The 25,000-nt window shown below is 41.0% G+C and overlaps 2 protein-coding genes across 4 annotated transcripts; one reads left to right on the top strand and one right to left on the bottom strand.

Annotated features, from left to right (window-relative positions):
- Nucleotides 1–17: 17 nt before the first annotated feature.
- Nucleotides 18–13,142, bottom strand: LOC105906990 (protein FAM102B-like). 3 transcript variants are annotated; one of them, XM_042702999.1, is made up of 11 exons: nt 13,068–13,142; nt 10,341–10,461; nt 10,182–10,211; nt 9,920–10,036; nt 8,872–8,918; nt 4,983–5,083; nt 4,534–4,674; nt 3,860–4,076; nt 3,495–3,631; nt 2,400–2,463; nt 18–2,051 (listed from the first exon to the last, which is right to left on the bottom strand). In XM_042702999.1, exons 2-11 carry the CDS (start codon nt 10,401–10,403, stop codon nt 2,009–2,011), a joined length of 960 nt encoding a protein of 319 aa, XP_042558933.1. In that variant the 5' UTR covers nt 10,404–10,461; nt 13,068–13,142; the 3' UTR covers nt 18–2,008. The 3 variants fall into 3 exon arrangements, with proteins under 3 accessions (XP_042558933.1, XP_031415474.1, XP_012690676.2); XM_031559614.1 differs by lacking the exon at nt 13,068–13,142 and adding an exon at nt 12,816–13,048; XM_012835222.2 differs by lacking the exon at nt 13,068–13,142 and adding an exon at nt 12,816–13,048 and having other exon boundaries at nt 4,576–4,674.
- A 1,222-nt stretch (nt 13,143–14,364) lies between these two features.
- On the top strand, nt 14,365–24,624 carry LOC105907001 (calcium-binding mitochondrial carrier protein SCaMC-1-like). Its single transcript, XM_012835233.3, has 10 exons — nt 14,365–14,806; nt 15,548–15,674; nt 15,921–16,008; nt 16,216–16,327; nt 21,589–21,747; nt 22,144–22,296; nt 22,771–22,878; nt 23,002–23,169; nt 23,522–23,672; nt 23,942–24,624. Exons 1-10 carry the CDS (start codon nt 14,606–14,608, stop codon nt 24,121–24,123), a joined length of 1,449 nt encoding a protein of 482 aa, XP_012690687.2. The 5' UTR covers nt 14,365–14,605; the 3' UTR covers nt 24,124–24,624.
- The last annotated feature ends 376 nt before the right edge of the window (nt 24,625–25,000 follow it).

Raw genomic sequence — 25,000 nt, 5'->3', positions numbered from 1 at the left:
AGTGCCACAAAGAACGGTTTGTTTTTGGATACTTTTTATTTCTAAACCATTCTTCAAACATTATACATTGTTTGCAGTTAAACAAGAATTCAGACAAAAGAAAAGTAACGTGTCTGATGGTTATTTATAACCCAGTGAAACAGGCACTTAAAACATTACTATGACACTAAAACAAGGAACCAATGTAGGAAATGAATACAAAACAAAATGAAGTGACCAATGCAATCAGCTGGCACGTTTACATTACATTCAGAGCAACGCAAAAATCAAAGAGCGTGTCTTATAATTAAGTCACCATAAAGCATCTGGCAAACAAAATATACATTTTTTTTCATTAACAAGTATATATTGGTACAGGTATATGCAGTGAACACATGCAGGCTTAGAAACACAGTGCACATTTATGTTTCACAAGACAGAATTGCTTGCCTTTCCACAGTGCACACTGGGCAGTCCTTCCTTCCATTAACAAATAAACATTTAAATAAATAATTTAACAACAAATATTTGAATTATTATTAAACAAAGCAGAAAAAACAGCATTTAACAAGACAAGACTGAAATACTGAATCTCAGCAAGACAGAAAATGGCATTTACAGACATTAAATTAACCACATTATGGAGCACAAAATGCTGTTCTCAACAAATGGCTTTACCACAAACTTGCAAGTCAGCTTTTTTTGACATTGTTAAACTGTATTTATCAGCTGAAAAAATAAATAAAAGTATCACCTCTGTCTCGTCATCTGCTTTGACAACATGTGTATTTATGACCAGCATAAATGTTTGAGCCAAGAGTCTTTTACTACTGTATGAAAATACGCTGAAAAATAAAGAATCTGATTTACAGTCCACTCATTAAGATATGCTTAGATGGTGAAATTATTTTCCTCCCCAGAGCTACACTTAGATAACTCTATTCTAGTACGTAGACAGACTAAATTGAATTACTGCATTTGGCAACCATTATGTCTCCTCTACTTTACTATATTGTTTTAATGTTATTATAAGTTTCCTGCAGAAACACTTTATGGAGTTCAGATGCCTCTGACATAGTACGATGGACATCAGCTCCCCAATTCAATACTAACTCACAGATTTACAGCTAATGGTAAATCTGGGCCAGCAAGTTAGGACTCCTTCACCCCAATGATGAGGTTTGTAATCCATCCGATCGATCCCTTCCTCATTCCCTCTCCCTGGTTAGACGCCAACTTGTATTCATAACCTAAAAATATTACTTTCTGTTGCAATGTAATGTTAATGTAATGCTGATTTATTACATTCTTTGTAGCTTATCATGGGCCCTTACCCTTCCCTAAATGTCAGTAAATCATATGATATTGTAACCATGACCATGTCCGTGGAAGGCAATGTTAATATGTTATTGTGTGGTAAGCTCTACTTCGCCACCCTCACTGTTAAACAAAACAAAACCCCATTGACATTGTGGATAGAGGCAATTACTAATTTAGCAGCAATCATGGTTTTAAAATCCAACTCTCCATTTGATATCTTTTTTTTTTCCCCTCTGTTTTGACAGACAGGTACTTTCTTTACATATACACATACAACTGTGACAAAGATGCAACTCTTTATTTTATCCTAGTTAATGATGAATATTTCACCAATCTTTGGATATAGTCCCCAGTAAAGTAGTGAATCGAGATGAGGAGAGTGCAATGGTATCTTAACATCCGCTGTTCTGCATCAATGTGGTGGGTTTCTGTGATCCTATCTTACCATGGATTCTGTCTGAACCAGCAACTGAATGAACAGCACAGGGCCAACTTCAGGTCTCAGCTTAAGTGGAGAGCAGACACTGTGAATGTCCTCAGCCAGCTCTCCACAGTGCCTTCTGCTGGAGGTGGAGTGATACATTGCAGCTCCGTGGGGCTCAAGGTGGCCATGTCTGCCTGTCTGTCTGTGTTTCGGTCTGTCTGTCTCCCAGCCTGAGCTCAGAAAGTAGCACTGTATTCTGTTACTGCCCTCGCTCGGTCTTAGGGCCTAGCGCTTGATGACCACCTGTTCATAAGCACCCACGCCGACCCTAAAGGAAGGAAACACATACACAACCAAAAATGACTTCAGCAGGGAAACACACCACCACCTCAACACACATGGCCTCAAACAGAACACAACTACTAAGCACCACAACTATAAAATCACAAACAGTTGATATACATTACAAACTGAAATTCTCCTCTGCAGAATTTACCCCATTCCGGCACGCAGCACTGACTAATCATCCCCACCCCCACAATGTCAGTTAGCTACTTCCTATAGAAAATGTCTGACAGCCACACATTGGATTCACATTACATCACCAACAAAGGCAGGAAATGCCAACTGCCGTGCTGACACCTGCTGAGGGGAGAGGTTATGTAACAGTGCCCACCTGGTGTGCTGGCTGCCAAGGGCCGTGCTGCCGCCGGGGCCCACAAACAGCCGGAGACCTTCCTCTGCACACACACACAAACACAGATGCACATACATTTTAGACACTGTCAGTCAACAAGAAGGGGTCGTGCAAAAGAACAACTCAAGATTATTCTGCTACCTGACCCCTAGGAAGTCTAAAAATAAAAAGGCGTCAACAGGAGGCTTTTCTTCCACACACATCCCCACAGGGTCTCAACAGATGAGTACTTGGGTTGTGGTCAATACACTCCTTAAATAATTAATAAACATACATAATATATAACATATATCTCTTTGCACTTTGCCAAATTGACTACATTTGATACTCTCCAAAGGTCTCCTAATTTAACTGCAGCTTGACTGTTGTTCCTGTGAGTGGCTTTTCGATAACAGTGTCTGCCAAATGAGTAAATGTAAGACTTTAGCTTCTCAGGACAGGTGCAGCTTACTATACAACTTGGTTTGTTACCTTGTCAATTCCTTATCAATGATTAACATGACAAATGGGAATGTTTCTGAATGGGGTGACTGATTCACAGTTAGTTTGCCAAACGACCAAACCTATGACAAACAGTGATTAAATCCTTTAAAGTGTGGGCAGCTAGTAAGCTCATGAGTGTTTGCCAAAAGCATAGCTTCTGAGCGTGAGCAGCAACATGCCACAAGCTGTCGGTCGTACTCTCCTCCCACGGACATACACGTCTCCAGCTCTATTCAGAGGACGCATGTTGTGTCTTTGTTTGTTTGCCATGGTAACCAGTGCACTGTGGGATTTCCTTGTGGTGACAGCAGCAGATTTTGTTTTACTTTCCTTTGGTGTTTTTGGTACTTTTTCTAGTGAATCATAGTGGTCTGGGTACTGACATTTTTTTTCCAGTATTGGTAATGTAAAACCGGCAACTTTTAATTTCACAAGACAGGCACAGTTTTTGTAATGAGTAAATGAATAAAGATGTGACATGGAAAAAGAATAAACAATCCTGACAATCATTAGATAACACTCCAGAATACAACAGCTGGCCCAGGAGTGGGGCATCTCTTGAGTTAAAAAGTGAAAAATAGGCCAATCAACCTTCAGCACTGGAGTCCAGTAGGCCGTGGCTGAAGTCTTGACTCTGGAGGATCTTCTCCACAATGTCATCGGCGTCCACCCTGGTGGCATCGAACCGCTTCAGCTGGGACTCCACTGAGTCCTGCTTCACTGGATGCCTGCCAAAGTAAAGTAATAAACATTCTCTTTAAAACACCAAGCACATTCAGTATTATCCACCAATGCTTTTGAAAGTCACTAAATGATGGGAAATTCCCCTGAGCAAACCTAATATTTACTTTCAGTGACATCTGATTACCATAATGTAAAAAATATGAAATATTTGTGGTCATGCATCTCTTGATATATATTAGACTTTAACCCTAACCCCTCTCCAGGCCTCTTACCTGTGAAGCCTCTCAGTAGAGGCACTCTTTTGCGGGGTGCCTGGGTACTCTGGCACGGAGGCACAAGCAGCTGAAGTGGGGGGCACCGATTTAGACTCCCGCTCCTCACTGGTCTCTGGCATGCTGCCCACACCAGTGGAGGCACTGCCCACTGATGGGTTTCTTCTGTGGGTGAGCTCCGATAGGCTGGAGGAGCGTGAGTGACCTGTGCTGTAGCCTATGGAAGACAAGCAAGAGGAAATTAATCTGACTTCATCTTGTTAGGTTGGTGGAATCACGTTAGTCAGAATCAGTCAAAAACTAAACAAAACAAGAAACCCATATCAAAGTACATACAGTGACATCATACACCCAGATTTAATTTATGTGCTTTGTACCAAACTGACGAAAACAAACTGATGTTTATAACAAAGTGAAGTAAGTCTTTGTGATTTTCATGCTGTGTTTATCTGAAGGACATTGTGAAGGAGAACCTTAGGACATGGACCAACAGATGGATAATAGATAATCAATTTGCTACGAGAAGAATTACCAATAAAAGGACAAAACTCAATATCCAGTAAGGTCAGTCATATTGATCGGACATCTTAGATGTACCGAGACATATCTCGATTTCAAGACTGAAATTTGACCCACAATCCACACCCTTTAAAAAGTTTAGGGCATTTCTTTACCATGATGAATCAGTGATGTATTTTGGGTGAGCTGTGGTTCACCTGAGACTTTTGACTGCTGGCTGGCGTAACTTGACGTTCTGGAGTGGCCACCTCCCCCCAGTTCTTCAGGAAAAGAGCCACACGTCCTGGAGTGCTCTCCTGTAATGTGAACCAGGTAAACATGAGTCTGACTTTTATCCATGATTCATGACCGCACCTTCTATAATTAGTTATAATGCCATCAATGTGCCACAGGTTTATGCCTTTACTGACATACAACATGATTTCAAAACAGCCTCAAGCTCACGGTGATTGATAGACAGGTTAATTATTAACCCCAAATCCATGCTAGCAGTAATCAAGGGATCAATGATATGGCTGCTTTTTGTATTTTGGAGAAAACGTCATCTGGTTGTTGAATCATTTACAGGCTTAATGGATAAGACTGTTGAGTGTTGTTGGGATACCTGCTATGGCAGGGCATGACTTGGACGTCTCCCCTTTGCGGGACTCCAGCAAGTGTTCCGCTTCTCGTTGGATCCCTATGGTCATGGCAGTGGATGGAGCCCTGGGACACAAGCAAAGAGAGCACGGCTCATCAGCATGGGCTCCAGTAGCTTAAAGGTACAGTCTACGATTCTAGTGAAAGGTTTTGATATGCGCTCAACAGCCAAAGGCAAGGGTAGTTTATTTAAATAGCACAATTCAAAGAACATAGAAAAATGTAAGATTAAAACAGGAAAGGGCACAACAAATGCAGTAAAGTGCATTATCAAACATATTACATTCTCCCTTCCATACTCCTGGAACAACATGTTGAAGGGAGAGGGATTGTTTATGGCTTAGTCCAAGCCACCATGTTTATCTCCAGAACAAGACCTATGTAGGAACGCCAAAATATAACAACGCCATGTGTCTGCATGCAGATATTATTGCTATTGCAGTGATCCATGGGATCACTGAGTGGAGATCAATAAGAAACCAGTCTGGCCAAGTCTGACCATCAATCACTTTTAGTGTTGGTTTATATTGGTAAAGTATAAGAATAATGTTTAAGGTTGAGAATCTGGACTACCATAAGAGAAACCAGTCTGGCACCTGACATGTGGCCACAGACACAGACTGCATGGAGCCCACCTGACTTTTCTGAAGTGGCTCTTTGTTCTGCTCAAGATCACCTGCCATAGAGTCACTGAGCCTGAGCCCAAACACACACACACACCACACCACTTCCACCTGCTCACATACACACATGAAAGTGCATGTCACAGCACCTGTTTCCAAACAGCACGTACACTACAACTCCTTCTATGGCATCTATGCCCCCCCCCCACAAACACTCTTGTGGAATTACGCCATGTTTCTGTTGTGTCTTTCCCCTTTCTGTTCACGTCACCACCACAGAGGCAGACAGACTGTCTCACCAAACACTTTCACATTGGTGACCACAGATGCTTAGAATGTCAAAGGAACATGCTTGCATTTCAACCACAGGATGTAAAGCATGGGGGCTGCTGCACATTCACACACTTACCTTGCGAAGGCAGAGACCCACAGTCTTGACATTAAAGTCATGCTCTGGGACATGTAAAAGCTATGAATCAGGAACTGTGATGTAGCCACTGTAGTAAAGAGACAGAATATCTGAAGTCGTTGATTCAAAAGATCAGATCTTTTGATGGAAGCATGAACATTTTATATTTTTTCTTACCTACAGAAAAAAAGATTGTATGAACACTTCACACATACTGACAAACTCTTTGGCAATTTTTTTCCACAGAAAAAGAAAGATTACTCTGAAATCCAGACACTCATCAAATGCCGGGTAAGGAGTAAAACAGGCCGACTCAATGTATGAGACTGTTTGAAGCTCTGTAGAGCACAGGTCTCATGTACTCTGAGCTACTGCAGTGATCACAGCTCCTACACGTAGGCAGACGGACTCAACAGCCTCAGAGAGCTCATTCACCCGGATCAATTACCATAGGCAGCTGCTGCACTTGGGAGTCTAGGCCAGGAGCTCTTACCTGAGCTGGAGAGAGTGTGAGATTAATGAGCTCGGCGCAGGATTAGGGAATCAGAGTGGCAGCTTGGGCGATTGGCTCAGAGGAACAGAGCTGGCAGCCTTCACAGCGCATCTGTGATGGGTCTTGTTGTGTGGAGCGGCATACGGGCTTCAGGACGCTGACTGCATAGCTCCAGGACCAAAGTGAAGGTGACTAACGCAGGGGTGGGTGGACTGACTCCTCTGGCAAACACACACATGCTCTCCCAAATGAACACAAGCGTGCACACACGCTCTCTCTCCCAAGCGAACACAAGCACACACCCACACCTTCAAGGAGAATGAATGTGCACAAGAGACTCCAATACTCCTACTCTTTTAGCTCCACAGGAGGGGAATGCTGCCAAACGGGGGGGCCGGGGAGTGAGTGAGCGCTTGATGCATTCTGAAGTCCTGCCAGCCATTGATGACGATTCCCACAATGGCAAGCTGCTGACATCACACAATCCCACTCACAGAAGACTGTTTAAACCATGATGCATGGTGACTGGTGGTAAAGATACAGAGGTCCTACAAACGTGGGCTGTGTGTGTGTGTGTGTGTGTGTGTGTGTGTGTGTGTGTCTTTCACTGTAGCAGTAAACACCATCGCTGCTACCTTTAGCTCTACAGACGCTTATAGAATTCACCTACCAGTCGGAGTTTTGGGGAAATTCAAAGTCAAATCAAAAATAAACTTGATGTCAGCATAAACGCGTGGAGGGTATTGTGGCCCACTGTCCTCTACACTATGCCTGCATGCTTTTGGAGATGCACAGTATTCCTTCCACTCTCTTTAAGTGATGACTCAGCTGTGTTGCCATAACAGAGTACTTCCCTGTCACCAGTAAACACCTAGTGGCCTCTCTCCCGGCTGTGCCCTTCAGTGATTCAGCGTTTCCTCCCCAAGTACGAGGCTCGGACAGGGAGAGGCCGGTGGCACATGGCTCACTTACTGCCGGAAGTGTGTGTTCATATATTTGTGATTGTGTGTTTGTTTGTGTGTTTGTGTGTGGTGTGTGAAAGAGAGTTAGAGTGAGAGCCAGAGATAGAGAGAAAGAAAGAAAGAAAGAGAGAGGTAGAAAGAGAGCAAGAAAGAGCGATAGATAGAAGGAGGGAGCACCCAAGGGAGTGTACAAGAGTGAGAAAGAGAGACTGTGTGCCAGCTTTCCACCTGAATATTAAACACAGAACACACCATAAGGTGATACCCACTGAGAGATAAGTTATCAGACTTTATGATGGGGCTTGTTCTGCTTCCTGACTTAAAGTAAATGGCACTTCATGCCTGAACATGGTGGCAACAGCAATGGGACTGTGGCCTCAAAACACAGGAAATGGGACCCATAAAAATAAGTCACAGTACACTGTTTGACTTTTGATAAAACCCACAAAACCTGTACAAAAACAAACCATGCTGCTTTTCAAGTAGTTTTACAACTCAGCCAACTGTATCCGATGCCAGTCTTTCAGTTTGTGGGGCAAAACGAAATTAGCTCAATTCTGACACCTACTTCATCATCTACATGCGAGACAGGATGCAAGTCAGCCAGACAGGTGTCTGTGGCTACACCAACTTCAAACAGCACATCAGAATCTCATGACAGAGCCCTCTGCGGTCTAATCTGCCACTGATCTACTGTAAAAAGGTACAGTCTGCAATTCTTGTGAAAGGTTGTTGATATTGCCAATCAAATTACACTCAAAATTACACTTCCCCTTTTTACAAATAACCATCCTCATGTGCTCCTAAAGCAACAGGTTGATTGGCTGGAATAGTGTATAGCTCGATCCAAGCCTCTTTGTTGTTTCCCATTTACCGAGACAGGACTGTGTAAAAACTAGAGGTTTTTTTTAGTGCACACACCGAATGGAAAGCTAGAGGAACATGAGGAATAATAAAAAAAATGTACTTGATTAGAATCACGAACCCTACTTTTTAATCCAATTAAGGGACAACTAATGATTAATTATAAGGAAATGGGGGCAGGGTGATGCAACAGCAGCCATTACAGAGAAGACATTTCATTACCCAACACTGTTGCATAGATACAGTTACGTGCCAATTCAAAAGAAGATTATTCATTACACAATTCTGCTCGGGAGCCAGGTGGAGCAGGTTTTGTGTGTGTGTCTATGTGTGTGTGTGTGTGTGTGTGTGTGTGTGTGTGTTGAGAAGTTGATGGTGAAAACAAGGAAAGTAAAAGCTGGGTTCACGTTTGTATACAGGAGACAAGGGGCATTGGGTATGCCATCCTTCCAGAAAAAAAAAGACTGATTTAAAAGTAAAGTATTTGAAGTATTTGGGCTCACGTTTTGAAGCAGGGGTCTCCTGACATCAGCTGCATACTGATAACCACCTGGGCAAAGAGAGAGGAAAAAAAAAGAAGAGAGATAATGAAAACACGTACAGATCTGATAAAAGCTCATTTGACACACAGTCAACCACAAGAAAAACAGACTTGTCTCTCATAACACAGGCCACATATAGAATGGGCAGACACCGCGTCCTATTTTCACTCATAAGTGCAGAGCCCGCAGTTCTCTACAAATCATTGCCACTGTAGGTTAACACGCAGCGCTGACAGCCAAATACACAGCACACAACACACAGCTAACAGCGATATGGCGACCATAACACACTCGGGAACGCATGTGGGCCTTGATGAAAAAACATAAAGAGGTCAAGGAAAGATGTAAAGGAGAATTCATAAGGACTTTGGAAAAGACCACAACAGTGCAAAGAGAATCCGACTGCACTAACACTAGACGGTGTTATTGATGTGGGTTTTTAAATGTTGCTGCCGCAAGGAATTGCGGGACGCCATTATCCTTTCTTAAAGGATGGTCCAGTATGGATATCCCAAATACTAAAGAAGATAAGAAGGAAGCACTGAAGCACCTAGCCTTAGAATTTAGAGAATTTGACCAGCTCTTATCATGGCTGTCACTTAGATACTTCTGGGTCATTTCACCCAGTTAGGAACCCTCCTTATCAAAAAAGACTATCCAACCGCAGCCTAAAACGGGCCAACACACAACACAGCTGGTGTCGATCTGTTGAATAGAACGTTATTGGCTCTCTTTGCAACAAGCATGGACCTGGCTCTGATCTGGACCGCTTCTGGCTATATCGGTTTCAGAGTCAGTTTCTGTCTGTAAACTTAGTTCACCTTTGAAGATCTCCTGTACTCTTGTAGAACACTTGACACAAACCGACAAATTAGGTCTGACAATATATTTTGACAACGAAGGGAGATCATGCTGAAATACAGACTCTCATCAAATGCCTGGTAAGGTGTAAAATGGGCCAGAGCAGACAGCACAAGGAACACATCTGAGGGAGGCACGAGACCGGTACCTTGAGGATGGAGTTGTCCTGCCGAGTGTTCTTGGTGTCATAGCCCTCCAGCAAGCAGCGACGGGTGGTGTTCCCTGAGCCAGCAAACTCAGCCAGATTCAGGTCAGCGAACCCAAGCTGCACCAAAAGAAAAAAAGAACAAAAAGAACTCCACAATCTGTTCCAAGTCAAATGGGTCAAAATGGCTTAGGTTGCAATGGGCCTCTGTGCTCAATGCATTGTATGGATAACACTTATATGCGGAATGGTATTTGATGAGTACCTTAGCAAATGTCTTCCCGCCTTTCAGCTCCTACAAAGCACAAGACAAACAGCTCAATCCACCAAAAAAATTGTGAATATATTACAATCATGCACTCAACCTGGTAACATAGCTCACTCCTTAGTAATGAATCACAGGAGTACACACAGAACACCTCACCTTACGCACGGAGACTCTACACACACACGGGTCCAGCACACCAGTCCCTGCATTGGCACTCATTTTGCACAGGAAGGAGAACTTTTTCCTCCAATGAACACAGTTGGCCTGAACCGCCTGCCTGGATAGACACACAGACATATAACATAAAAAAGAGCTTGACCAATACATGTCAGAGCAACTGCGTACTGTAAACCTCTGGTGACATGAGCGGACAACACCAGGGTTACGGGTTTGATGCCGAAGGAGCACAGACATTGATCAAATGTAGCCTAGCCTTTAAGTGACTGTGGCACAAAATGTCTAATAAATGCAAAATATTTTGCTATTCAAGTTAATATGATCCCAGAAGGAACCGCTCGATACATAAAGATGCTAAGCAGTAAATAAATGCTACATTTATAGTGTCCCTTGCAAGAAAACAGTGTGTTTAGTCAAACCTGAGGCTTTCCTTCATTCTCTCATAGAACTAGCAAGTTTAAACATAAACCCATGTCAGCAGACAGTGTCCAACTGTGTGTAGAATCATTTCTTTTGGGCAAAAATCTTTACCAAGGCAAGCTGCTCTGCATAAAAGTGCACTGTTATTACACAGCAGAGTTGAGTTGACATAGTAAAAATGATTGAGACTCAGTATATAAAAAGACCTGTTTTGCTCTAGTGTTATGGAGGTCACATGTGTCTTTTAAAGGGACTGTAGTAAAGTGCACTGCAGCGGTCACCTACAGGCAAACAAGTGGTTGAATGAAAGTGACAGACTGTCACATGGAGGTCACAGCATTGACAATTTCCTTGATGCCAGTTCAAAGCACACAGGAGCCATAACAAATCCACCCAGAGTTGCCAATTATCAGATAAAACTGAAGTAAAACATTTTTCAAAGTTTTGCTTGAAATGAAAACACAGACAACCGAATCAATGTCGAATTGAACAGGGCGATGCTGCGGAAAAGAAAGAATAAGAGGATATGGAAATTGTTTACATATTTGGAAAAATGAGAGTGGTTGCCATAGCAGGCATCCCCAGAGGAATGTGAGCCGTTAGACTGACCTAACCCACTAATATGGAGCCCATGCTGTTAACACACTTTCTCTCTCTCTCACTCAATCACGCACACACCCCAAGCTGTTCAAATCAGGACGGACCTTGTAAGTGTATTTAAGTATGACTTCAAAACTTAAGAGGGCTTCCCCTATGTGGAAATCACAAAGGTTTCAAAGCCAGTGAGATGCTCCGTCAGCTGAGTGACAAGCAACAGATTCAATCCACTATAAATTGCAGACATAAGAACATCAAGGTACTTAAGTGTAACCCCTAAATGACTGTACATATTGTTCTCAAGTTTAATTAAATTATATGTTAAACTACTGATAATGTACTGCTCTTTGTAACTGATCTGGTCCTTATCTGGAGTGGATCTGATGAGTCAGTTATCTGGAAACTCAATTCAACCTGAAATATAGTACCTTAGATACAAAAATGTGCTGGGTTTCAATACATATTTTTAGACCATTCGAATAGGAAATCCTGAGTGGAAACGCTCTAAATTCGCATACAATTTAATCGAGAAATCGATTCGCTACAAGGAGTAGGTGGGTACAGGGTATAATGCGACTAAGGATGATGGAAACGAGTTTTTTCTCATATATTCGCATTTGTTGCCGTTTTATTAGACGTTTCCGTTAACGTTGCCCTGACAACCTTACATTTAATCCCACAGCTGCCCACAACTCCTTCCCTGATAAAGACAGTGTCCATAACACAACGGATGGATACGCGCACAGGCTCGCATTTTCATGAATATGCTTAAAATAGCTATTGTCAGCTTTGTCAGAAGAGCTCACCAACCCCTTGTCCTGTCAACAACAATCTTATTGCTTGTAACTATGGAGGTAGCCAACAGACAACCTAGACCAAACGTTGACATTCCGCCAAACAGTCACAGTACGGCTGTCACTGGAAAAGCCCCCCTGCCTCTTCATAGGCTCTTCAAAACTTAACAAGATCACGTTAGCTTAAAAGGCCTCCATGAAAAGTAAGCTAAAGTACCATTGGCCAGGTACGTAAACGTCAGTGTCATTTATCAAAAGTAAACGTTATGGGTTTATATCTCCGATCATAAAATTTGATATGATTTGAAGTGCAGATTAAGATTTCACGTGAGATTTAATAATTGGCTGACTTTAAAGTGAAATAGGTCTCATATAAAAATCGCTAAGGCAGCTAACTGGCTAGGCAGTAACGTTAACGTTAGACCAAGAACAACCATATAGTTATCCCTATGGATAACTCAAATATGACCCTGTCTATATAACACTGGCTAGAAGCTGGCTAGTTGCATTAGCTTAACTAGCTATCATAACCAGTGTAACAACAACACTTTCCCCGGATAGTCCTGAGCTTGAAATTGACTAACGCACAAACAGACACAGAAATATAGACAGACTGTCTACGAAAATCAGTTGCCAATATTACCTTGACGACTCTTCTGTGAAACCCCCGTCGATTAGTCTGACTTTGCAAAACAGGACGCCGTTGACAAAGGGAACAGAGGACAGTTCGTCCAACTCAAAATCCACTTTAAATTTAAATTTCTTTTTCTTCATCATGATGAATGACATTGCTGGCTAACGTCAGAGGGACAATTAATAAAGCGTGTTTATGGTACAGCCCTTCACATGTGATACAATCTGCTTGTGATATTACAGAGACCACACGGCTACTCACGGCTGAACGTTGCTTAATATTTGGTTCAAAAAATTACGCCCCCTTGATTCCTTCGCAGCTCCATCGCTTACTGGCTAAAGAGAGAAGACGGAAGCCCTTGTTTAGTCATCCCACTTATGGGGAGTGCTGGGGTAGGCAAATTGCGTTGAAGCAAAGTGTATTAGATCAGCTTTGACACTGTACATAGTCTATTTAGTGTCCTTAATAATAAATGATTGCTTTGTTATTCTATTTAAAAAAAAACACTATATGCTGATATATGAACTGAAAACAATTCCTTTATTGTATTGTTATTTTTACATTGAAGACATCTACCTTTAACTTGCCAGAATGTTGGCCAATGATTACAATGATTGCTGGGGGGGGGGGAAACAACATCTTGACCAGCTTAAGCTTTTTAAAGATGTTTGACCAGCTAATTTGACCTGCTTAAGGTATGTTTTCCCATGATTTTTGAAGACGACCTTCCAGGATAAGATGGTTTTCAGCTGTTTTTTCAGCTGCTACCAGTTTAAGATGGTTGACCAGCTAGTTTGACCATCTTAAGGTATGTTTTTTGATAAATAAATAAATAAATAAATAAAACCTGCGTAGACCAGCTAAAACCATCTACCAGCATATGATGGGTTTCAGCAGGTTGTTTTCATGTCCCATGTCCCATTTGTGTGGTCCTAATTTTGTGTCGTTCTCATTTGATCAGTAAATGATACTTACAACGGTCAACAAAGTAGCCTATGCCTACCTAAAACTATTTTATGGCTGGGTTCAAGGTTCAAACATCTGACGAGGTTTGGAATATTTCACAGCTAAACAAGGGACAATGCTGGCTGTGTCAAATGGATTAACATCGAAATCCCCTTTAGAGAGTAAGATGGGTTGGTTGAGTAGGGGAATTGTGTCACCTAGTGGATGTTCCTAACCATGGTGTAGTATTTTAGTGGATTGTAAAACTAATCATCGAGCATTTTCACTGAAACGGTCGATCTGTTGCTTTTAGCAGTAAGTAATTTCACGGCAGGCCTGCAGAACTCGCAATTGTTTTGCCAACAAACTTTTTGAAATGTTGACTACTATGGTGTATGTCATTTCTTCATTTTAAATTGAATGCATTTCACTTTCGGTTGAGACTACTTCATATCCGACATATGGAGGTAAATCAACGACATTTTTATGATACAAGGGGTTCTTGCTCTCCTTACCACTTGGAAAACCCAGACATGTCATGCAGGAAATATTTTCTACCCAGTAAACGTGCAGCCTGGAAGTGAAGGGGGCAGGAACCTCTGCATTGAATTAAAGATCCCGCCCTATTTACGTGGTCTAGCCACAGTGATCAGGAAGTATTTTCTGTGGTGCTCTGATGTTTTACTAAGCTTGTCTTGCTAGGCTGCAGGTAGTCGAAATACAGCCGTGAAAGAACACAGATGTCAAGTGGTTTTATTATACCCAGTTTGCACTATTTATTAAGATTCCGGGAGGTGTAGTGTTTGCCACAATTGATGCATTAAAACCTTTCAACGTTAGCTGATGTAGCTTCTATGTATTTCAACACTTCCAAAATGCACCACGCACTGAGAATTTTCCTGACAGAAGGACATTGTTGGGATGACGTGAGTCGAAAGACTTACGCCGAACTATTCGAAAGGCTAGACACTAACAAGGATGGAAAAGTGGACGTTGCAGAGCTCAGAGCTGGACTTATTTTAATGGGTGTCACATTTCGAAAAGGGGCAGCCCAGGTAAGATTTGGCGTCTCAGTTAACAAGACTGTAATTGTGGAGGCTTCTACCCCGGAGTACAATGATATGTAGCGATAAGAGAATGTGGTTATACAAATGTTTCAGATAGAAGTAGGCCTACACTAATTGTAGACTATAGGAGTACTGATGCTGTTGCAATAGATCTAGTTTCCCTTGAGGGGTGCACGGCAGTGCAGGTTTTCCTCAGGGAAAAGGCGGTGCAGATTCAATTTCTTGCGAAATACACCAGGAACTAGTTACTCAGAGTTAATAGGACAATTATATGCTTATGGTGGTGATCCAGAAATCAGCCCCTTCTGATTTGCATGTGTTTTCTTAAGCTGCAGTGCGCTGAGCTCTTAAGGCCACCGCACATGTTCTCTTCAGGGCTTATGAGCCTTCATGCACATTTTATTTCCTTTCCAAGACATCTAAGATCTTCCAGGTACACATTTATATATGCTATGGCTTTACCTTCAGATACAAGAGTCCAATGGAAATTACTTGTAAATAGACATATAATGTAGTGTGTCATCTGCTTTATGCTTACGTACAAAATGAAAATGTCTCCCATGCAGGCATTTCTAGCACTTCAAACAGACTCATGTTTTAGTCAGCCTGCATTTTGCATAAATTCAATAAAATGTCCCAGCCTGCTGAAGCATGCAAAGGGTAGATCGTGTGTGATCTTTGTTGGTTGTTGTAAAATAGCTACCTTTTAAAATGTCTCTTATTTAACAGAAAATAGTTGAGTCTGGCGATAAGAATAAGGACGGAGGACTAGACTTCAACGAGTTCTCCAGATATCTCAAAGAGCATGAAAAGAAGCTATGCTTGACATTCAAAAGCCTTGACAAAAATAATGATGGTAGGCTACTACACATGTATTCTTGCATTCTCTTTTATCAGCTTTGTTTATGAGAGAACATATAGTAAATGTTAGTGTTGACTGATTTACTGTGATGTAAATGTACAAAAACATGTATTTACTCTTCTTTTTGTTATTTTCCCATACTGCATCATATTGACAACACTCAGGTCACACTCATCTAAATCAACCCAACTGTGTTTTGCAGTGGGTTTGGGTGCAGAAGTGAACACCTCTGTCTTTCAGGTCGCCTTGATGCCTCAGAGATCCAGCAGTCCCTGGGCGAGTTAGGAACAGACATATCTAAAGAGGAAGCCCAGAAGATCCTCAAGAGGTTTGTTATCAATGCACAGCCTTATAGTGCCATTTCCTATAAATTCTTACTAATGAACCAGTGAACTTGAGCAACATTAGTTTCTTCTCAAACACAGACCTGAAGTGTCACATTGTACATAGACAGTATGATAATGATTCATTCATATATTTAAGCAAGCAATGATTTAGTGGAAACTGAAAGGGCATGACATGTTCTGTCCTGCAGTATTGACATAGATGGCACTATGACGGTAGACTGGAATGAGTGGAGGGAACACTTCCTTTTCAACCCTGCCACTAACCTGGAAGACATCATACGCTACTGGAAGCATTCCTTTGTAAGTGTGTCCCAGGGCAGGAGCTAATGGTTCTGCTCTCTCTCCTCTCTCTCTCTCTTACTCAGTGTGTTGACCACAGATGATTACAATGCAGTTCCTCTACCTTCTTTTCCTTCCCCTTTCAGAGTACAACAGTGCAGTTTTTTTCAAACGCAATTTGCACTGTAGTGAATATAGTATACTAGTATGCAGAGTTAGTTTTGAAATGGGCATTGATCCCCTGTTTGATCCCTTTATCTTCAAATTCAAACCCTTTCTCTAATCTGTCATTTATTTGGGGACCTCTAGTGAATATGAGCAAAACAGGCTATAAAAAAATATGTCTTTGCTGTTTATCCTCTTGGTCTTTCACTCAAAATATTCACAAAAATCTTAACTTTTCATTGAAGTAAAACTATAGAAAGAAAAAGAAACTGTTGACATTAAATAAATATTTTTCCCCAAAACATGTGTGCCACAATTATTGGCACCCCTAGAAAAATCTTATAATTAAAATCTAAATGAAGTATATTTCCAGTCATATTTTACATTTTTAAGTTCACCTGTTTGATAAGGAACTCTTAAGAGGTCAACCATGACTTCCTGTTCCACTGGCGTACAAATATGAGGTGACACAGGCCAACAACCATTAGTCATTCATCACTTTGGGAAAGACCCAAGAACACAGTGACGATGTGCGACGGAAAGTTGTGGAGCTGCACAAATCAAGAAATGGACACAAGAAAATCTCTAAAGAGTTGAAAATACCCATTTCCACTATCATGGAAATAATTAAGAAGTTTAAAGCGACAGGAGATGTTAAGAATCAGCCTGGAAGAGGATGTGTGTATACATTGACCCCACGCACCGTGAGGAGGATGGTTTGACTGGAAAAAGAATCTCCAAGGATCACAGCTGGAGAATTGTAGAGGTGAGTTGAGTCTTGGGGTCAGAAAGTCTCCAAAACTACCATCAGACGCCACCTACATCACCACAAGTTGTTTTGGAGGGTTGCCGGAAAAAAGCCTCTGCTGTCAATCAACTACAAACTAAAGCGCCTACAGTTTGCCTAATGTAAGTCAGACTTTCAATGGGGCCGAGTTATATGGTCAGATGAGACCAAAATAAGGCTTTTTGGCAACAAACATCAAAGGTGGGTTTGGCGTAGAAAGAAAGATAGCCATACAGAAAAGACCCCCATACCCAATTTGAAGTATGGTGGCGGATCTTTGATGTTGTGGGGCTGTTTTTCTTCCAAAGGCCCTGGACATCTTGTTAGGATACATGGTATCATGGACTCCATCAAATACCAGCAGATATTAAATGAAAACCTAACAGCCCCCTCCAGTAAGCTTAAAATTGGCTGTGGTTGGACCTTCCAGCAGGTCAATGATCTGAAGCACACCTCAAAATCAACACAAAAATGGTTCGCCGACCGCAGAATAAAGGTTTTGCCATGGCCATCAAAGTCCCCCGACCTAAACCCCATAGAAAATCTGTGGGAAGAGCTGAAGCCGAGTCTACAAACGTTGACCTCAGAATCTGAAGGATCTGGAGAGATACTGCACGTAGGAATGGTCTCAGATCCCGTGCCATGTGTTCACCAACCTCATCACGCATTATAGGAGAAGATTCAGAGCTGTTATCTTGGCAAAGGGAGGCTGCACAAAACATTAAATTAAGGGGTGCCAATAATTGTGGCACACATGTTTTGGGGAAAAATATTTATTTAATGTCAACATTTTTTTTTTTCTTTCAATAGTTTTACTTCAATGAAAAGGTAAGATTTTTGTGAATATTTTGAGTGAAAGACCAAGAGGATAAACAGCAAAGACATATTTTTTTATAGCCTCTTTTTTGCTCATATTCACTAGGGGTGCCAATAATTGTGGAGGGCACTGTATATTACAGCAGGTAAAATAGGTATTGAACACGTCACCATTTTTCTCAGTAAATATATTTCCAAAGGTGCTATTGACATGAAATGTTCACCAGATGTTGTAATCCATACATACAAAGAAACCAAAACAAATAAGTTCAGAAATTGAGTTATGTCTAATAATGTGAAATGACACAGGGAAAAAGTATTGAACACGCTTACTGATATTTATTTAATACTTTGTACAAAAGCCTTTGTAGGTAATGACAGCTTCAAGACGCTGCCTGTATGGAGAAACTAGTAATATGCATTGCTCAGGTGTGATTTTGGCCCATTCTTCCAAACAAACCATCTTCAAATCCTGAAAGTTCCCTGGGCCTCTTCTATGAACTCTGATCTTCAGTTCTTTCCATAGATTTTCGATTGGATTCAAGTCAGGTGATTGGCTGAGCCATTTTAACAGCTTTATTTTCTTTCTCTGAAACCAATTGAGAGTGTCCTTGGCTGTTCATTGTCCTGCTGAAATGTCCACCCTCGTTTCATCTTCATCATCCTGGTAGATGGCAGCAGATTTTTATCAAGAATGTCTCGGTACATTTTTCCATTCATCCTTCTTTTAATTGTGTGAAGTTTGCCATTACCGTATGCTGAATAGCAGCCCCATACAGGCCATGGCGGTTGAGTGCATTACTTGTTGTTTTCTTTGAAACAACTGTACCTGCAAATTCCAGGTCTTTCAGAAGCTCTCCACAAGTGGTCCTTGGCTGTTGGACAACTCTTCTGATAATTCTTTTCACTCTTTTCACCAGTTTATGGTGAAATGATGTTCTTTCCACTTCCGGATTATGGCCCCAACAGTGCTCACTGGAATATTCAGAAGTTTAGAAATTAGTCTGTAACCGATGCCATTAGTATGTTTTGCAACAATAAGGTTGCGAAGGTCTTGAGAGAGCTCTTTGCTTTTACCCATCATGAGATTTTTCTTGTGTGACACCTTGGTAATGAGACACCTTTTTATAGGCCATCAGTTAGGATATTAATTTGCACTGACAAGGGGCCGGATTGCTTTCTAATTACTGATAGATTTCAGCTGTTTTCTTGGCTTTCCATGCCTTTTTGCACCTCCCTTTCTTCATGTGTTCAATACTTTTTCCCTTTGTTATTTCACATTAATACAGAACTTAATTTCTGAATGTATTTGTTATGGTGTCTTTGTATGGATAACTTGGGTTGTTACCAACATCTGGTGAAAATTTCATGTCAATAGCACCTTTGGAAATATATTTACTGAGAAAAATGGTGACGTGTTCAATACTTAATTTACCCGCTGTATCTTACCAATGTAATAATGCTATAAATTATTGCTGAATTAATAATCTATTCTGAAGGACATTTGAGTTTTTTTAAAGGTTCTTAGATAGAATAGAATAGAATAGAAAAGCCTTTATTGTCATTGTATTTATACAACGAAATTTTGAGTGCTTCTCCTGTTGGTGTGACGAGGGACAACATATAACACAACAACAACATATAACATAACAATACTACAACTATCCAAAAACAGTAGGAACAGCCCCCCAAAAAATATATATATACATTAAGAGTAGAACAAAGTGCGGTGGCATAGACCAAAGTACTTCAATAAATACATCAATTAATACAGCTTTGTTTATGCACATGTGTAAGGTGACCGAGATGGTATGTGACTTGTAGTCAATAAAGTGCTTAGTGTTTAGTGCATGTCGGTATTTAGAGTTCTGATGGCTGTCGGGAAAAAACTGTTCTTAAGACGCGTGGTCCTTGCTCTAAAGGATCTGTACCGTCTGCCTGAGGGCAGGAGAGTAAACAGGTGGTGGCCTGGGTGAGAGGAGTCTTTTAAGATGTTATTGGCCCTGCTAAGGTAGCGGGAGCGGGCAATGGATTCCAGGGAGGGCAGTGAGCAGCCAGTGATTTTTTGTGCTGTGTTGATGACCCTTTGGAGGGCTCTCTTGTCTGCTGCGGTGCAACCGGAGTACCACGCCGAGATGCAGTAGGTTAGTACACTTTCGATAGTGGTGCGGTAGAAGGCCACCATCAGTTTACACTCCAGGTTGTTTTTCCTGAGTACTCTCAGGAAGTGTAGTCGCTGCTGTGCCTTTTTTACTGTCTCTGAGGTGTTGACAGACCATGAGAGGTCATCTGATAAATTGGCTCCTAGGAATTTGAAGGTGTGGACCTTCTCCACACAGTCCCCGTTGATGTAGAGTGGGGCCGGAACTGCACTTTGCCTTCTGTAGTCCAGAATTAATTATTTCGTTTTTGTGGTGTTCAGTGACAGATTGTTGTCTGAGCACCACACTGTCAGTTTCTGTACTTCATCCCTGTACGCTGATTCGTCATCTTCTGATATGAGCCCGATCACGGTGGTGTCGTCAGCAAATTTAATGATGGTGTTGGTGGGATGGGTTGGAGTACAGTCATGGGTGTACAAGGAGTACAGTAGTGGGCTCAGCACACAGCCTTGTGGAGAGCCAGTGCTTAGAGTGATGGTGGAGGAAAGATGGGGACCGAGTTTTACAGTTTGTGGGCGGTTTGAGAGGAAGTCCTTTATCCAGGTGCAGATGGAGGATGGATGGATATAAGTATAAGTATGGATTACACATAAGTATGTAATTAAAAATAGTTTAGGCCTAAATCCTCTTCCTGACTGCCACACACCTCCCTCCAGCCACTGAACATTTGCACTAAAATTGTTCATTTGTCTATATCTATTTATTTGAAATTGTTGTCCATATCCATATTCATCGTATTTATATCTTATCATGTCTCCTACCTCATTTATAACTTTATAACTTCTACTGCCACCTTCACCTGTACTTCACCTGCACTTTATATATACATCACATCTGCACTAATCACCATTATTGCTGCTCATGTTCTTACTGTTCATACCACTTATATCTTATATCATACTGTATATATCCTATTTATCTATTTTTATATTACCACTATACATATGCACATACTCTGCACTCTTCTGCTTTGCACTTCTGGTTAGATGCTAACTGCATTTCGTTGCCTCAGTACTTGTACTCTGTGCAATGACAATAAAGTTGAATCTAATCATCTAATCTAATCTTATGAACTAGTTAGAGATTTTGCCCACATTCTTGAATACCCACTTTTAGTAAACTTCTAGTTCTGTAGGCAACCATCTGTCTTATCCTGTCTATTTATTTTTTGTGGTATTTTCGAATGTAAAGTATAGTTGTCAGCTGACATGATCCTTATTTTCATCAAGCTCATTCAGACAGCAAGACATGGCGTGGTATTTGAGTGCATTTGGCAAAGGATGTATATTTTTTATCATTATATCCAGTCATTTAATTAACAACACAATATCCTATTCACCCCACGTCACCAGGTGCTGGATATAGGGGACAGCCTTGCAATCCCAGATGAGTTTACAGAAGAGGAAAAAACCACTGGCATCTGGTGGAAACAGCTGGTTGCCGGGGCAATGGCAGGGGCAGTCTCGCGCACAGGGACTGCTCCTCTGGACAGGATGAAGGTCTTCATGCAGGTGTGGTTGTCAAGATTTGAGCTGAATAGCCTATGAAATTACACGCCTCCCTTCCGTGTTCCTGAAGCAACTTGCTAGCCGTTATGTTTGTTTCCCATTTGCAGAGCCAGGACTGTGTACACCAGAGTTGTATTCTTAAGCTGAAAGTACGGCTAGAGGACCTCGAGGAGCAATTTGCTGAATTTGACAAAACGTGAATTAGATTAGAAGCACCTTTTAAGACTGGCACGATCGAGGATAGAGTCTTTAATGGGTCAGGATAGTGTTGATAACTTACACTTTGTTCAAATAAAGGCTTTTGTATGTGATGTGTGGATGCAAATAGTCCTACCTGACAGGTTGTACCTGTAGGCTTGTATGATTTGCATGTGTTTACCCCTTGTGAATGTGTCCCAGGTACATTCTTCAAGATCAAACAAAATCAGCTTGGTAGGCGGCTTTAAACAAATGATTAAAGAGGGAGGAGTGAAATCCCTTTGGAGGGGCAATGGAGTCAACGTCTTAAAAATAGCACCAGAGACGGCTATCAAGTTCACAGCATATGAACAGGTGAGGTTCGGTAAGATAGGGGTAGTAATCCTCCAGACTGACATTCATCACAACAATAACCACTTGACTAGTACCTGTCTTGTTTGACCTAACTGTTTGACAACATTCAAATTGAATATTCCTCTTGATCTTTGCCTATGATGAGCGCAAAACAGATCAAACAGGTTTTGCATCTTGGTATAATGACTACATAATGATTTTTGTAGTTAATAATTTACAGTTAAATCAGTGTAATTCATGTGTGTGTGTATATATATATATATATATATATATATACATCATGGAATGCTAATGTAGTTAGCCCATAGGATGTGGCAACATTGGCTTTACAATCATGGATTAGAATGTCTACATTTTGGTGTGTTAATGGTTTCTCACAGAAAATGTAGTTTTACTGTATAGATACACAAGCGCATGGTCCTGACAATGTCACGTACTTTTCTAGTACACTCATTGCAATGTCTTTGCCTGCAGTATAAAAAGCTCCTGTCGTCGGACAGTGGGAAAGTTCAGACTTCGCAGAGGTTCATGGCCGGCTCCCTGGCTGGAGCGACAGCGCAGACCGCCATCTATCCCATGGAGGTGAGAGGGGCAGTTCACTGCACCGTTATTATGTGTAAAAATCTGAAACAGCCTGACCTAATGAAACGACAATATTTTGAATGCTTGAAAGGAGTAATTTATTTTTGCTTTTTGCATGCCAAGCTAATGAAGACCAGGCTGACTCTGCGAAAGACAGGCCAATACTCAGGAGCGTTTGACTGTGCCAAGAAGATCCTACAAAAAGAGGGCATTAAGGCCTTTTACAAAGGCTACATTCCAAACATTTTAGGAATCATTCCCTATGCAGGGATTGACCTTGCTGTTTATGAGGTACTAAAAGTTGATGGCTGTTATTGGGTCATTATTGTATCAAGTTTACATTAAAGAGCAGCATCTGGTTGCAAAGGAAATACTACAATTTTAAGCTAAAAAGCAAAAAGTCATAAAAGGAATTAAATATGTTCATATCAAACTTCAGTAATCCCATTCCAATGTACAGTTTAGTTACATAATTACTATTATTCAACATTATTATCTGCATTCTATATTTAGCCTAAAACCTTAAGTGCTTCTACATTCAGGAAATGTATATTCTCATTGTGGCAAATTAGATACTGAAATATTAAATAGATATTACCCTGTTAGATATGGTATAGATATTATCCTGTTATATCTGTTTCAGAGCTTGAAGAATGCCTGGTTATCACGATATGCCAAGGACACGGCCAACCCTGGCATCCTGGTATTGCTGGGTTGTGGGACTATCTCAAGCACATGTGGGCAGCTTTCTAGCTATCCACTTGCATTAGTGCGGACACGGATGCAGGCACAAGGTAAGTGACATTGATTTTTCATGGGTGTCATGCAACACTTCTCACATCATTACATCTATAATTTTACATAATTCAACGTCATTAATGTAAAGCAGTTCTATATTTCATAAAGTGGCTAAATAGGTTTCCTCGCTTATGATAATCTGTTTTTTGTATGCCCTTAAGAAGGTGAATAGCCAAAACGTCAGTATTAAGAGAATCAAATTTACATTTCGGAGTAATTACAATGTGCTTTTTCATACTTTCTTCTCATTTGTTTTCCCCTCCAGCATCTCTGGAAGGAGGTGAGCAGACCTCTATGAGGATGCTAGTGAAGAATACTCTGGCCAAAGAGGGTTTTTTTGGTCTCTACCGTGGCATCCTCCCCAATTTCATGAAAGTCATTCCTGCCGTCAGTATTAGTTATGTGGTTTACGAGTACACAAAGACAGGACTAGGAATATCAAAATGAGATAGGAGAGCTGGCCTGATTTCACTGAAACCATTATGAATGCTGTATAGGTCATGAATAGAACCAAAAAAATTATAGGAGAAACAAACATATGCACACTGAGAGGGTTTATTTTTTTTTCAACTACCAAAAGTGGGTCTAATTTACCATAATAGCATTGTGAAAGGCAAACATCTTAACCAGTTTTAATTTGATTTAAGATAGACAATGCCTTTGAAAACGTTTGATTGAATATTGGCATTATATACATTTTCCAAGTTATATAGAACTGATGTTTAGAACTTGTGTCTTGTATATGTTTACATGATGTTAGACGTCAGAGCACTGCTATTACTACCAAAAGCGTGTTTGAATGTCTGCTGTGTGAGGATTTCAGAAGTAGTGAGCTTATCCTGTGTGTTCAGGAAAAGAAAGCATGTTTAAATCTTGTTGTAAATACGTATGACTTGTTACTGAAATATGTTATATGAATAAAACTCACTCCTCTGCCTTATAAAAACATCTTTAATGTCAACATGATTAGTGATGCCGTAAATGTCTCCACATAATACATTACATAATTAACAGAAACCGATCATTTCATACATCTTTGTGACAAACAACTAAGCAGGCTTGAATACTTGTTCATGGTAAGTAAATATTGCATTTGTGAATATGTTGCTAAAGTTTACTATCTGATAATAATTACAGTCTGTAATGCTAGTTATTATTTTTATTTCAAGTCCAAACCAGGACTGGTATTGTGTAGGTACTACTAGGTCTTCTGCCCCTCGGATTTCATGACTTTAAGATCTTGCTCCTCGTTCACCTAGTCATACTCAGGGTGGCAGTGTCTCCCACAGTGGTTGGGAATGTGTTGTCAATAACAACCAAGTTT

This window comes from Clupea harengus, chromosome 22, assembly GCF_900700415.2.
Source record: "Clupea harengus chromosome 22, Ch_v2.0.2, whole genome shotgun sequence".
In the NCBI taxonomy this organism is placed as follows: Eukaryota; Metazoa; Chordata; class Actinopteri; order Clupeiformes; family Clupeidae; genus Clupea; species Clupea harengus.
Note: the sequence above shows the minus strand (reverse complement) of the source record. Positions and strands in the feature narration are given on the sequence as shown.